The sequence below is a fragment of the Sphaeramia orbicularis genome, chromosome 5 (genome assembly GCF_902148855.1).
Source record: "Sphaeramia orbicularis chromosome 5, fSphaOr1.1, whole genome shotgun sequence".
Taxonomy (NCBI): domain Eukaryota; kingdom Metazoa; phylum Chordata; class Actinopteri; order Kurtiformes; family Apogonidae; genus Sphaeramia; species Sphaeramia orbicularis.
The window spans coordinates 906,441-922,995 of record NC_043961.1 but is presented as its reverse complement, the minus strand read 5'-3'; the positions used below and the strand labels follow the sequence as shown (position 1 = coordinate 922,995).

General features: G+C 39.6%; 1 protein-coding gene across 1 annotated transcript in view; it reads left to right on the top strand.

The window, feature by feature from the left end:
- The window catches only part of cntn2 (contactin 2), an 87,850-nt gene extending 75,610 nt beyond the window's left edge, over positions 1-12,240 (top strand). The window contains exons 19-23 of the mRNA XM_030134929.1: positions 907-1,022; positions 2,952-3,138; positions 6,897-7,009; positions 8,730-8,898; positions 12,070-12,240. Of these exons, the coding sequence (XP_029990789.1) occupies positions 907-1,022; positions 2,952-3,138; positions 6,897-7,009; positions 8,730-8,898; positions 12,070-12,188 (704 nt within the window). The 3' untranslated portion in view covers positions 12,189-12,240. The remainder of the gene's footprint in view (positions 1-906; positions 1,023-2,951; positions 3,139-6,896; positions 7,010-8,729; positions 8,899-12,069) is intronic.
- Positions 12,241-16,555: the final 4,315 nt, after the last annotated feature.

Sequence of the window (16,555 nt, the reverse complement as noted above, 5' to 3'; positions counted from 1 at the left end):
GCGGTGGATAATGGATGGATGGATGAATCTAAAGTGGATCAGACTAGTAAAATACTTTCATAATAACCTATAAATAATGAAAACTGGAAATTTGTCTCTTTGTTTTAGTGGAAAAAAATTAAATCACACAAATGTTTACATTTACAGACTAGCCTTTAACAACAAATGTGAATATCTGAAATGTCTGAAGAGAAATCTGTGGAATTTTAATAATATTCTCCCTGTTATTAAATGTTGTGTGTATTTGTAGATCCACTGTGACCTGTAAGTTGTGATGCACATGTAGAAATGGTAAAATAAGGTGTAATATTGTAACATTGCTCTTATTTTACTAAAGAATTTTCAGGTTCATATTTGTTCATGTTATGTTTGAGTACAATTCATTGATGTAAACATTTTCATTACAGAATTTTCTTTTTTCATTCAAAAGTTCTTATCCTATTGTTTCTATTATTGTACTGGTCCGGGCCACTTTAGATCAGATTAAGCTGAATGTGGAACTGAACAAACAGGAGTTTGACAGCCCTGATGTATTACATCTAATAATGATAATGGCCCAAAACCCAAAATAATTGTCAAAAAGGACATTTTCTGACACTTTTGTAGCAAAAATAACATAAGAAATCCAGGCGGTCTATAATAATGGGAGTCTTTACAGAGTTAAACTGTAAATGAATGATGATTTAACACTGAGTTTGATATGAACTCTTCTCATATTACTCATGTGAACATGTCTGACCACGTCGCCCTGTTCCTCTTCTCTCCAGGAAACTTCTCTTTAACATTGAAACAATAACACCAGGACCAGAACTGTGTTTAAATCCAGTTCAGTCCTCTGCTTGTGTTGCTTGGTGGTGTTTTCTGGTCGTTGTGTCGTCAAACCCTGTGTTTTGTGTGTGGTGTCAGAGCCGACGGTCGGACCTCAGAGCATCAACGCCACGGCGCTAACGGCCTTCGAGATCCTGGTCCAGTGGGATCCGGTCCAGACGCTCAACGCCAACGGGATCCTGCGAGGATACGAGGTGAGAACAGGAAGCGCTGGTCTCCACGGCAACAGAGGAGGATTATTTGTATGTTATTTATGAGCTGTAAACATTCAGCTTCTTTATCGACTCTGGGTGTTTTGATCCCAGATTATAATGAATTTATCACTTTATTATTGTGTTATGGTTCAGATCAGCAGCTCAACACGTCACTGATCTGACGATAAGATGGGTTTGTGTTGATGATGGAGACGTTGACCTCATTAAACGAAGCAAACCGGATCAAACCGACACGAGTAATGTGTTCAAATAAACCTGAAAGTGAAAACACTGAGCAGTAAATGAGCTGTTTCACACTGAACACAGCTGAGCCAACAGTTTCACCTCATGAAATGTCAAAAGAAACACTTTATATTTGATTTATACAACGTTCAGATGAATGTTGGGACGGTAGCGGTGACCTCTGACCCCAGACCAGCACAGACCCAAGTCTTGGACTGGATCTGGACTGGATCTGGTTCTGTTATTATTCTTGTTTATTCGTCAGGGATCGTGTACAGAAAACACTAGACTCAAACACAGGAAACAGGAACAGATTCTAACTTTCTTACTTAAAAAAATGAACCAGATTATGGTGTAAAGAGACGATTGTAAAGAGAAGGTAATAATATTTATTTATTTTGTTGTTTTTTTGTTTTTTGTGTGATTTTGCCTTGTTTTCTTTTGTTTAATAGGCTTGTTGTGTAGTTTGTTTTTTGTATCATGTTTGTGTGGTTTTTTATGTCTAAGTACATGTTTATGTAAATGTATAATTTAAAAAAATTAAAAAAAAAAAAAAAAAGAAGAAAGAAGTGAAGCGGATTATGTTGTAAATTGATGAACAGGTACAACAAATACTCACTTAAAGTACACATTCATACAGATTACCTTTATTCCAAAAAAACTTTATGATGAAAATAAGAGCGGTAGAAGACTCTGATATTTCTTCATTTTTTAAATATCTTTGATTTGACCTTTATTTACCCAGATACGTGTTTAAGAAAACATTCTTATTTTCAATAACGACTTGGAAGAAGTCAAAGCCTGACAGAACAAACACACGTAACAACATGAAAATGACCAGAGCAGCAGCTATTGATTAGGTTTGTAATTGAGTAATTTATTTGTCTGTTGCTGTTTTTTGGTGTTTGTTGTTAGTTGTTTCTGTTTGTTGCTGTTCATTGCTGTTTTTTGGTGTTTGTTGTTGCTCTTTGTTGCTGTTTTTTTCCAGTTTTTTTTTTTTTTTGGTGTTTGTTACTGTTTGTTGCTAGTTGTTGCTCTTTGTTGCTGTTTTTTGGTGTTTGTTGATGTTTGTTGTTAGTAGTTGTTGCTGTTTGTTGCTGTTTTTTGGTGTAGGCCACGGGCCAGGATGGTCCCTTGTGCACCCCCCCCCCCCCCCCCCCCCACAGTCCTATAAATTTGGTATCATTGAATTTCTTGGGATGTCTAGATTACAAATGTAACTGGTAACAGTAAAAAAACTGGGACATATCAACAGTTTTATTGACCTACCGTAAAACATACAAAATGGCTAAAAGGAAAATCTGTCATTTTACCATTTGATACAAAAACTTATTAAATCCTCTTTTTTTATAGATAATTGAACATATAAAGCACAAAATAAAAACTACTTGTGTGCCAAATCATTTACTTTTTTAATAATGCATCTATCCTTATTGTGTCTAGAGACACGCTAGAGTAAAGTATGGCATAGTATAAACAACAAACACCTGTATCACATACATGATCATGAACTCAATAAATGTTCTTCACAGTTCTCCATACATCTGGCTAAAATATATATACAACAACAAATATATATACAACAATAAATATATGTATACAACAACAAATATATGTATAACAATACATATATACAACAAGGAAGGTGTCTGTTGTTTGACTGTGCGCTTCTGTCCTCGTCCTCAGATCCGATACTGGCGGCAGCATGAGCGGGAGGCGGCGGCCGACCGGGTTCGGACGGCGGGTCTGGAATCCAGCGCCCGGGTGTCGGGGCTCAGACCCAGTACCCGCTACCACGTGGCCGTCCTGGCGTACAACAGCGCCGGCACCGGACCCCCGTCGCCACGGACAACCGTCACCACCAGGAAACCACGTAAGACCACGACACACACAGGGAAACATGAACAGAAAACGGCAAGAACCCAATGGGACGGAAAAAACAGCAGTAAAACCCCGAAGAACTGGGAAGAGTTTAGGTTTTATAAAGAAAATCAAACAAATCATCCATATATGAACGAATAAAGACCTGTTCATGACCAAGAGGCTGTAGAAGGAGGAAGAACCGACTCCTGAATGATCATTCAAACTGAGTTATACAGATATTATCCATGACAAAACTACTTTAATCTAAAACCAACACCAGATACAGACCTGTCGGTGTGGGTTCAGTTTTTAACACTAGACTAAACACAGGCTAAAAATGATAAGAAATAATTAGAAATAAGAAGCTGGAACACAGACAGAGAAGGATCTAGACAAACAAAAAAGTTAGAGCACATGTAAAACAGTTGGAAGTGTGTTTCTCTGACCTCATAATGTTTTGTTCTACACATTTACAGTTTTTTTTTTTTTTCAAAATAAATATGATTGAATCAAATCCATCTTGAACTGCATACATGTACAGAAGATACGATGCACACTTCAGCGCTCCAAGACCAAATTTTGTACAATGTGGACCCCTTTTCTTTCATATGCTAGAGATCTAAATTTCCTAAATGACTGATTAGTTGTGTCTTTTGTGTTCACCTATGTGGCCGTTCCCTCCCTCGACTGGAATGAGCTGAACCTAATTTACCCCTGAACATTTAGGAGCCTGAGACTATGTGTGTAACGAGGAACCTTAAATGCTGAGATGGTCCATGTTTACACTGACTGAGCCACACAGGATGGTAGAATTGTATTCTTTAATGTCCAGGTTCTGTTTGTTTGTCGTCTGTCTGTTCTGTGTGGAGGTTGTTTTATTTTATTTTTATACACTGCTGTCACTTACATTATTGACTTCATATCCTTTCACATCCACAGGTGTGTTGTATACATGTAACCTATGACTGAAACAAACTCAGTAAAATAAGTTGGAAAAAAAAAAATATGATAAACAAAAAATGTTGCTATAATACACTGTTTTAAAGAATGTATTACATATAATAATAATAATAATAATAATAATAATGGCCCAAAATGCAAAATAATTGTCAAAAAAGACATTTTCTGACACTTGTAGCAAAAACAACATGAAGAATTCCAGGCGGTCTGTAGTAATGGTAGTCTTTATAGGGTTAAACTGTAAATTAACGATGATTTAACACTGATATTGATATGAACTCATATCATCTTTGGTGTTTGACCACATCGCCCTGTTCCTCTTCTCTTCAGGAAACTTCTCTTTAACATTGAAACAATAACACCAGCACTAGAACTGTCTGTAAATCCAGTTCAGTCCTCTCCCTGTGCTGCTTGGTGGTGTTTTTGTTCCTGATCTGGTCATTATGTCATGAATCCAGACGTCGCGCTCCGTTTCCAGATATGAGGAGAAACAGAAGGAGGTCAAACGTCTCCTCCCGTCCTCCGGGCTCTTATGGGTGGTCCCTGTCAGCTGGGACCGCCACCGCCGGCTCCAGTCGGTCAATAGGACCCGGACGCTTCCAGGGCCTGGAGGCTGTAACTGAGTTCAGCAGGAGGATTAGACCGGACCTGATCCGAACCCTCCTCAGCCCGAGGCGGCGGCTGAACATGACACCGACAACATCCACAACACGCCAGTCAGAGGATGAAGACATGATGAATGAGTTTATGAAAATAGAAGGGAGGTTTGGTCTGGAAACAGAGACCAGGGTTAAAGGTCACCTAAACATGGGTCACAGAGAAACAAACCAACACCAGAGTCGGCACATTAGAACGTACTGGAAGAAAGAAGGAATTATGTAATAATATTATAATATGCACAGTATACAATCACAGTATAATTATTATAATAAAGTGATAATAGTAATAGTAGTCATAACAACGATGTAGAAGTAATATGTAATTTTATTTGTAATATTTCAAATATGCAACAAAACAAAATAATCCTACTTAGTCCTTATAAATGAAACAGATCATAAGAAAACAAAACAAAAAACATAAAACCTATACATACACATGAAAACAAAGTATGACTTCATGTGCATATTTGAAAAGGAGTGGGAGGAAGTAGAACTTATTTAATTCCACCCCTTCACCACAAAACAGTCTATCGTTTATCTTCCTATCAGCAAAATATGTAAGTAATAATAATAATAATAATAATAATAGTAACAACAACAGAAATATCAATTAATATCAATAATCGTCACAGTAGATAAAATCATTTCATGGTTGATACACTATATTTCCAACAGTATTCCCTCTCCTGCTTTGACTCTCATATGAATGTCAGGTCCATCTCATTCCTAGTCTATGGGTTCAGTCTGACGTGGCTCCACCCTTTGCAGCTCTAACAGCTTCAACTCTTCTGGGAAGGCTGTCCACAAGGTTTAGGAGTGTGTTCATGGGAATTTTGGACCGTTCTTCCAGAAGCGCATTTGTGAGGTCCCACACTGATGTTGGACAGAAGGCCTGGCTCTCAGTCTGCGCTCTAATTCATCCAAAGGTGTTCTATGGGGTTGAGGTCAGGACTGTGTGCAGGCCAGTCCAGTTCATCCACACCATGGAATTGTCCAAAATGTCTTGGTATGCTGAAGCAAGACATTTGGGACAATTCCATGCTCCCAACTTTGTGGGAACAGTTTGGAGCCGGCCCCTTCCTCTTCCAACATGACTGTGCACCAGTGCACAAAGCAAGGTCCATTTGGACATGGAGGACAGAGTCTGGTGTGGATGAACTGGACTGGCCTGCACACAGTCCTGACCTCAACCCCATAGAACACCTTTGGATGAATTAGAGCGCAGACTGAGAGCCAGGCCTTCTGTCCAACATCAGTGTGGGACCTCACAAATGCGCTTCTGGAAGAACGGTCCAGAATTCCCATGAACACACTCCTAAACCTTGTGGACAGCCTTCCCAGAAGAGTTGAAGCTGTTAGAGCTGCAAAGGGTGGAGCCACGTCAGACTGAACCCATAGACTAGGAATGGGATGGACCTGACATTCATATGGGAGTCAAAGCAGGAGAGGGAATACTGTTGGCAGTATGTGTGTATATATATATATATATATATATATATATATATATATATATATATATATATATATATATATATATATATATATATATATATTTATATATATTTATATATATATATATATATATATATATATATTTATTTATTTTTAATAATTATGTTTTATTATTTACAGGCAGCATTATCTTATCAGCATTTACATCATGTATATAACATCTATATATGTAAAGAAAAACAAACAAAAAACAAAAACATACCCATACTGAGGAGCAATGACAGAAATAGGAAAAATATACAAAACAGAAAACAGAGTTAATGGGACATAAGTATTTTTCTCATTTCATTCTTTCCTTCCTCTAACCCTTTTCCCCTGTTTCAGATTAACACTGAACGCCTAAAGTGCACAGCATGAACCAGGGTGTACATGGGTCTATATGAACGTTAGTCCTATCAAGAAAAATCAAGGTTGATTTTTAATGAAGCTGAAGAAATCAGGTGGTTATTTGGGGTTTTATTTGCAAAACAACATTTGCAACAAACACATTTATTCATGACTTTAATGATTGTTTTTGGTCCAAACATGACCAACGAAGCCTCATGAACAGAAAAATAAACAGTTAAATGACTGAGTTCTTTCATCATTCTGAAATATTCTGTGGGTTTTTTTTGTCGTTGTGTCTGGTTTTCTTCAGCTCCAAACCGTCCTCCAGGGAATGTGACGTGGAAAGCTGATGGATCGTGGGTAATGGTCAGATGGGACCACGTTAAGGCTCTTCACAACGAGTCGGCCATTCTGGGATACAAGGTGGGTCCGAGCACGATGCGTTCAGTGGACTCTGAAGACGTCAGGTTATCTGACACTTATTTGAACTTATTGGTTTTATGCAGTTGTAGTTTTTGTGTTATTAGCCCAAACCCCCACAGGTGGGTCCAACTGAGCTGACTGCATTTTCAGTGGAATTTCATCTGAGACTTTGATTCATTCAACAGCAAAACCAAAAAAAAAAAAAAAAAACAAAAACCACACACACACACACACACACACACTCTCACTCACTAAATGGATGCTGACGTTGTTCTATTGCCGTTGTACTTTGCTTTTCAAATTGTCAAACTTTTCAGTATCTTCAAAATATTTTAAAATGTTTAAAAATGAAAAATATTTCAAACATGAAATCCTTCTTTTGTGAACTGAAACAATACAAATGAATATTTTTAACATGACAAAATGACAAAAGTGGCATAAAAACGCATTAATAACATTTCCGTCTGTGCAAATGAATCAGTGATTAATCCGTTTTTTCCTCTTTGTAAAAATCCACTATTTATCGACCTGTTTCTCCAAAAGCTATAACCTTCTTATCTCACACAGATCAGATTATTTAATTTGAGTCTTTTGTGGTGTTTATCACATTTATCACATATCACTGCACTCCCTCTTTTCAAATCCAAACTCAAACCCATCTGTTCAGATCACTGGTTTCAGCCTTTTTTGGCTCCTGACTCCATTTTAACGTCACAAATTTCTGGCGACCCCAGACATTCACAACACAGACTGTTTTTTTTCCTAAAATGAATTTCTTTTTGATCATGTGATAGTTTGCTGTACTATGTTGCAAATAAACGTTAATTTTAGACACATTGAGGCTATATAATGTACGTGGACAGAGGCAGAGATTACTGCACAAAGTGAGAGTTCTTTTTTCCTTGGTCAGGATATGCAGTCAGTCCAGCTTGTACTGACAAGGCTGCAATGAATTAACGAACAATTAAGGAATTTTGAATCAGTAAGTTCAAACTGACCACAATGAACATGTGACACAGAAACAGAACCACAGTGCTTCAGTTTCAGCTTCAGAGTTTGTCATGTCTGTTATGGATTGTGTTTGCCTCTGTCAACTCAACATATATTTTATTAATAAGCTTTTTTTTTTGTATTTTTGTCAATTACTAGAAATTTCAGGTGACTCCATTTGAATTCCAGGTGACCCCATGTGGGGTCCCGACCCCAAGGTTGAACAACACTGGTTTAGATCCACTTTCTCTTTGTGAACACAGTTGCATTGTCCAATTTTTTCACCTGCCTTTTATTTTTTACTGTGTTTTATTGCTTGTTTTATACTCTCCTGTTTACTGTTTGACTGTACGGTGTCCTTAAGTGCCAAGAGAGGCGCCTATAAGTAAAATGTATTATTATCATTATTATTATTGTTATTTTTATTATTTTTATCAGACTGAGGTTCATAAATTGGCCTCAGTTCTATCAGAACATATCGAAGCTGTTGTTTTTTTTCCGTCGTGTTCAGGCTTTGATACATGAGATATGACGGGTCATAAACGCTGTGGACCCAAATCAAAGATCAGCTTTTATAAGCTCCGTATCAGCGTTTACACGAGGAAACAGAACCTGCAGAGATAAGTCCCGAAACAACGGGCCTTTGTTTCCAAACTGAACCCAAACCCTGACAGGCCGTGACCTCTGACCCCGGTGGGGATCCTGCTGAACCCAGATGGTGTTTCCACAGGTTCTGTACAAACACGAGGGCCAGACGGCGCTGAAGGTTCTGGACAAGTCCAAGTCGTCTGTGAACCTGCCCCTGCCCAAAGACAACGGCTACGTGGTTCTGGAGATCCGGTCCTGGGGCGAAGGCGGCGACGGGCCGGCGCACGAGATCATCGTGTCCCGAGACTCAGGTGAGGCTTTCAGAGTCCAGCGGGCCAACGGTCAGGTGTTCTGGTCCAAAACGAACCGAGTCCAGCACCAACATGAACCAGGATCAGACCCTCACATGTAGAATCAAATCAACCTAAATGACTCCGTGTCATCGCTGTTTCCACATCGTTTTCAGCATCAGATTCTGTAGGTTAAGGTCGTTCATGTTCAGCACAGGTCAGAGGTGTCAAACATACGGCTCATGGACCAGAACCGGCCCGCCAACAGGTCCAGTCTGACCCACGGGGTGAATTTATGAAAATATTAACAGTCAGGGATGTCAAACTCATCTTAGTTCCAAACTCCAAAATTTGAACAATATTCAGGCAGTTATTAAATGTTTTGTGCCTTTGTAGACTCATGGTTTGTTACATTTATTGACTGCTTTATTTATTTTTATTCCTTTGGTTTGTTATTTTATTCATTTGTATTCTTTTTATTGACTATTTTGGTTCATTTTTGTCCATTTTGTCAGTTATTTTTTGCTCTTTTGGCCTCATTTTAATGCATTTGAGCAAATGCATAAATGTGACGACAAAAGGCCAAAAACAGATTAACAAGTAGTTGAGACAAATGAACAGGTGGATGAGATTAGAAATCATACAAATATTAAAGTTACACAAAAGAAATAATCAGAATGAATGTATTTACCAAAGGGATTATGATGTTAAGGAAAACTGTTAAAATATGGGAGTTAATTCTATTAATTAAATTATAAGACTGATCCAGCGGGGTCAAAGAGCTGTGTAAGAAGAGGCCGATCATCTAAAAGCCTGTTATCGATCCAAGGCTGCGTTATCTGACAGATAGAAGAGAAGGAAATCTGTTCTAATAAACATGTCAGCAGAGTTTTATATGATCGTACGACTCCTTACAGATCAATCCCAGGTGAAACTCTGGACTGGAAGGCATCGTTCCATTTACAGTAAATGACACAACGACCACAACACTCAGCTCATTATCAGCTGAAATCTACAAACATCAGCTTTTAGTCGCTATAATCAGGTTAATATTAACTAGGGCTGTCAAAAATAATGCACACAATCCATCATCGTGATTAATCTGATTAAAAATTGTCATCGTTTGACAGCAGTAATAGTAAGATTAAAAATAAACCTGTCTGTTCATATTAACCCTTTCATGCATAGTGGTCGTTACAGTGGACAGCTGCTCAAAGGTGTTCTCTAATGGGTTCGGTTGTTTCAGTTCCAGATCAGCCGACACAGTGGACACTAATGCACCATCCCATAATAATACGCTGACGTTCAGACCAGTACTGTATTTTACTGTTCTAGATAAACCTGATCTGCACTGACAGGTTTGAATGTAAAAAATTGGTAATTTTTCTTAGATTCTAAAGGTTTGTTTTTGTTTTGGATATTATCTCCATGCAGGTAGGTTAAAATGTGAGAAAACCTCCGATTAGCAGCATTTAACATGTTTTTATTTCCTAGTTTTGATGAAGTATGTCAGTAAATATATGTTTCTTTGCTTCTGAAATTAAACACATGCTGTCCAGCTGAACTTTTGGAACTCCATGAAAAATAGGTTCATAAAAATCTTTCAATTGTTTTCATGCCTAAAGAGGAATACAAACACTCAGAAAAAAAAAACAACAAAACTCTTCATTAAGGTTCTCATAATTCATGCATGAAAGGGTTAAATCAGAAATAAATGGGTATAAAAGCTGGCAGACATTTCCAGATGTGGTTAAAATGTGGACTTTCAGCTTTAATTCAAGGTTTTAACTAAAATATCACATGAATCATTTAAGGATTTTTGTTTGTTTCATATTTTTATTGAAGTGTATACAAGAGAATTAAAGGGACGTACCACCGCCAGGACACACTGACGTCAGCATGTCGTGAACACCATTATGTTTACATTTGCAGAAGGATTTTGACCCATTTTAAGACTAGTTTCTCCATTTTCAGAAACTCAAAAATAATTAAACTCAGATTATTCTACATTGGTTCCAAAATAATTAGAACTCCTGACAGATGTGAAAATATGGACCTTTTTTAAACCTCTAAAATATGATTTAATTTGATCATGTGGTTGAAACGTGCAGATGGTTGGTCTGAAAACTAATCACATCAGATGGAGTGAGTGCGACTGTTTTTCTGCTTTGAACTGGAATGTTTCCTTCAGGACCAGGATGGAGCGCATACGTTCAGCAGATTCACAGCTGGAACGAAGACTCACATCAGCCCAATACTAATGGACAGAAGAGGAAGGATTACTGCACAGGGATACTTTACATTAGTTTATTATTACATTATTACATTACTTTACATTACATTAGATTAGACTATATTAGATTACATTAGGTTAGATTATATTAGATTACATTACATTACTTTACATTACTTTAGATTAGACTATATTAGATTACATTAGATTAAATTACATTACTTTACATTACATTAGATTAGACTATATTAGATTACATTAGGTTAGATTCTATTAGATTACATTACATTACGTTAGATTAGATTAGACTATATTAGATTGCATTAGAGTTCATTAGTTTACATTACATTAGGTTAGATTACAATAGATTATATTTGATTTGATTACACTACATTACATTACATTAGATTACATTGGAATACATTACATAATATTACATTACATTAGAGCACTTTGATTAGATTACATTACATTAGATTAGATTGCATTACATTAAATTTCATTACATTAGATTACATTTGAATAGATTACATTTTATTACATTATGTTAGATTAAATTAAATTAAACTATGAGATTAAATAAAGGTTAGTATAAAAACAGGTGCATGTTTGTGACGTAACAGTCAGAACACAAACAGGAAACGACGTCAGAACATGAATAAATGAAAACGCATCAGAAATCCTCAAACTGTCTTAATTGGGTTCTGACATCTGGGATCTGTAAACACACATGAGATGTTTTACAGATCTGCACTGAAGGAACTTAAAGGTGTTTAGGTTCCAGGAGGCTGTTTCCTGCATCGTGGTCGTCGTCATGGTTACGGTCGTCGTCGTCTTGTCCTGTTTAAATCATTCGATCGACTCTAAGTGATCCAGTCGAGTCCTAGTTTGGTATCTGAACCTCCATCTGTGTGAAAACCTCCTAAAGGTCCGGTTTCTCTGTGTTCTTGTTGTTCCAGGTACGGGTATGATGGTGCAGAACGCTGCCGGGGCCACGCCCATGCCCTCCAGGCTCCGCCTCCACACCGCCGCCGTCCTCTCCGTCCTCCTCCCCCTCCTGTCGTGGTCGTGCCTGTGATCGCAGCCGACCTCTGGACTTGAAATGAAAGGCTTGAAGCGGTCCCGTTTGGGCTCGGGTCGGGTCGGGTCGGGGTGGGGGTCAGAGGTCAGGGATGAACGGGGGGTGGGAGGGGTGGGAGGAGCAGGTCGTACCACCACATGGGTTGGGAGGGGTTTCAGTTCAGATTTTTTTTAATAATAAAAGCAGAGAGGGTGTTTTTTAATAATGAGCATATGTTTCGGACGGGGAGGGGGTCGGGGGGGGGTGGGGGGTCAGCCCTGTCCGGTTGTGTTTTCGTGTAGCAGCGTCAGTAGATCCACGCCTTATGGACCATCTCATCCCCACGCCGTCCGAACTGTAGCTGTAAAACACAAACTTCAGGTGTAAACGTGTGGGTTCAGACTGACATGTGACGTCTGCGTGTTCGCACCGAGAGCAACGAGTCCCTGAACGCATCACGAAGCTTCTGCTGCTACGTTCACAGCCTGATGTTCCTGAACAACCTGGAATACGGAGGCATTCCCACACAAGACCAAGTTCAAGGTACAATATTAGGCCGTCCCAGTTTTGGGACTTCTTTTCTGATCCAGTTCTTAATCTGACCAGTTCATCTCGTATATTTCAGTAACTCCCCAAAAAAAAAAATTTAGCCCAATCTGTACAGTTTTAGACCCCACCCCCACCCCCCACCATCTTTAGGGTGCCCATCAGCCGAGTGCAGAAAACCCCAAAAGAACTGTGGTACCTGCAGAACTGCAGAAAGGGGAGGGTACCAGATGTAGGATCAGATGTTCTGCAGTCAAAGCTCTGAGTGCAGATCTGTGAGATCAGACTGGGACAGAAAGAAATCTGCACAAACCTGGGACTGGACCCATTGTTCTGTGTCGAATGAGCTTGACCTTGTCTAAAATCATGTGACCTTTGACCTGTACATGATCTGAGACCTTCATAAACGACAGTTCCATCCCCCAAAACCTCTAATCTGACATTTGCATGAGCAGATCTGGCAGAACTAACCCACAAATGCAGGATTTTCCATTAAAATGGGTTTTCTGCACTGGGCTGACGGGCACCCTAAAGATGGGGGGGGGGGGGTGTCTAAAACTGTACGGACTGGGACGACATGTTTTTTGGGAGTTACTGAAATATAAGAGATTAACTGGTCAGACTAAGAGCTGGATCGGAAAAGAAGTCCTAAAAATGGGACGCCCTAGTACGATATGTGTCATTATATCAAATAGACATGAATCAAATGTTTTTCTTATTTCCAGCGTCTGAAGGGTTCACGATGTTCTGGTGGAATTAGTTTCTACGTCCATTTCACCCTGAGGATCTAAATCCAGACCTGTATGATCTGTCTTTAACCAAAAGTACAGGCATTAAACATATGGCCCATGGACCAAAACTGACCGCATAAAGGGTCCAGTTTGGCCAAATGCAAAAATTACACTGAACATATGAACAAATGTTAAATGGAACTTTTTAATTGTACTTTTTTACACTAAAAGACAAAAACCTGGCATTGACATTATTTCTAGGTTATTCTGTTATTATTTTCCTGGTCTGAGTTTATGGTCATATTGGTTCTGAATGTGGAACCTGATCTAAAACGACTCCTCTGGTACAAACACGGCTGGATCCAAAACTGAAGGAATACGTTTACATATTTATTCCAAATAGCTCATGTTTCCCCTTGAAACTAATAAAATCACCATCTGCTATGAGTTATATTTGGAGAAAACTCTAAAGAACAGAGGATCTTTAACCTGAGGAGGATCTTCAAGACCTTAAAGACGTCTTTAGACCAAATCCGGATCAACTCCAGATTTTATATATTTATTTTATTTATTTAACCAGGAAAACGATCCCATTGAGATTAAGAACCTCTTTTTGAAGGGAGTCCAGATGTTCTAATCTCACCGTAAACCGTCGTCCTGTTGCTCTCAGTGCAAACCCAGCGTCTGAACTTTCTCCTGTTGTCTTTCGGTTCCATTAACGTCTCGACGCTCGTTTGCGTTTCGGCTTCGACTCAGAACTACGTCGCTGGTCCAGATGAATGTTTACATTTTCTATTCTTTACGGTTCATTGAAGGAGCTGATGCTGCGTGGACGAAGGTGTTTATTCCCTTATTTGTTCTGTTCTTTTGTGCCTGCGTTGTTTAACTCTGATGTAAACCTCGGGTCGTGTTTGGGTTTAACGGACTGCGTCTCCAAGGTAACGGAGGGTTCGCCGTCGGGACGCCGCCCTGGTCGTATCCCGTCAGTTCAGTTTTCCAGGAAGGACTGGACCTCAGACACATGGAGTTTGTAGATGTTTGATCCTGTCCAGGTCAGGGCTGGTCACAGGAAACCTACAAGTATTACAAACCTGCTCATTTTGTTGTTGTTGTTGTTGTTGTTGCCTTAATTTCAGCGATGCACCGACCTAGAGCTGGACGATAACGACCAAAACGATGATAAAATGTTCCGTATTGAAAGTCACGAAGCCTATTTTTTGTCTTGAAGAAATCAGAAAAAAACAGATGAAAATGATGTAGAAGATGCATCTGTAGTTTGAGCATAACGATTATTACGACCGCAGCATCCTTCCCTTGTTTTGCATCAGTTTCTGGTGTTTCCCAAATTACAGCCACATGTGGGTCTAGAATTAGAACAGCCAAACGTCTACAACATTATCTACTCAAACTCTTAAAATAATATTCCATCTTACTTAGGGCTGCATGATTTTGGCCAAAACTAAAACCCTGATTTTTTTTCCTCTAAAAACTCAATTTTTGATTCAGATTTCTGGGTAAAACTATGAAAGACAACAGAAGCCGGCATGTCGTTTTCATGTGCAACCCACAATGCACTGCTCCCACTCCGGTGTGTGATGATGTTTGAGGAGCTGACATAAGTTGTAGTGCTGCTGTCTGTGACTGGTACCGCCTTCAGGCAGAGTTTGCAGCGAGGAATAGTCTGGTCTTCATCGGAAACTTGGAAGCCGTACCACTTGCTCTCGCTGTTCTTGTTGTGGCTAAAATTACGAAGAAACCACGACTTGGGGATGGTCTGAGGGAATCTCTCCCAGTCTTTATTCGACAGGGGTTTTCTCCAGGGGGATCTGACATCACTGTTACCATGAAAGGAATCAACCATCTGACACGTATGTGATAGACTCCTTATTCTGTTCTGTTATTAAAGACCCTCTTAGAATGGTTTGGAAATGTGCCTGCTAGAACTTCCGGTCCTCTCGACTCTCACAGCTAAACTTTCCAAAGTTCTGTTGATTTGCCAGGTCACTGTGAAGGAGACAGGACACACACACCCACACAATTCACCAGAACTTACTCAGCTTCATGAAATAAGATCCCCAGACTAAATATTTTCCCCAGTTTTCACAAATATTCACAGTATTTTCAACCACGAACTTCTCACTCTCCTTAACAAATGGTATTTGTGTACTGGTGTGTGGAGACCAAAGACTATGGAGACCGCTGTCACAGTTAGGAGGAGGAGCCTACAGTAGCAAAGAGGAGGAGCCTATGGTAGCCTAAAGGAGGAGCCTACAGTGGACCAGAGGAGGAGCCTACAGTGGACCAGAGGAGGAGCCTACAGTGGACCAGAGGAGGAGCCTACAGTGGACCAGAGGAGGAGCCTACAGTGGACCAGAGGAGGAGCCTACAGTGGACCAGAGGAGGCATGAGAGAGATTAAATTGGATTTGACAATTACCGTTTTTAAACACTGTCATAATAAATGAGTTTGATTTCGATATAAAATTGATGAATCATGCAGCCCTAATGTTACTGAATTTATCAGTAGAAACATTAATACTTCTGTTCAGTGTCATGGCGTCTCTGAGCTCCTGTGCTCCTTTTTATAGATGGTGAAGATCTCGTATTAATGCGGTCATTAAAGGTGGGGTTCGAGATCTTGGAAAAACAGTTCCAGCAGCTACATTTTGAAAATACTCAGTTCAACAGTCCAACCCCTTTCTTCAGATGTCCCGCTGAAGCCACGCCCCCAGAGTACTGGCATGCACAATGCTTGTTCTGGAGGCTCCGGCAGACCCGGCCCTGGTCCATGCATACCTCGTTCAGTGTCCTCTAACCCCCCCGCTCTTCCAGAACAGCCCCAGTTCAGACCTGTGGGACGAATGTTCCATTTCCTACTGAGTTCTGTTTGTGACTAAACAGTTTACTGTGAACTGTCCATCCTAATAGAACTGACAGAACTAATCTGGCCCAGCTCTGGCTCTGGCTTCGTTTCCTCTGCAGTCGCTCCAAACCTCTGAGAACAAATGATTCATGCACGAAGAGGGGTACGAGCAGAGGGGGGAGGGGGGAGGGACAAATGGTAGTTGAGTTTGATAGACATATCACTGTTCAATCATTTCGATTGGGC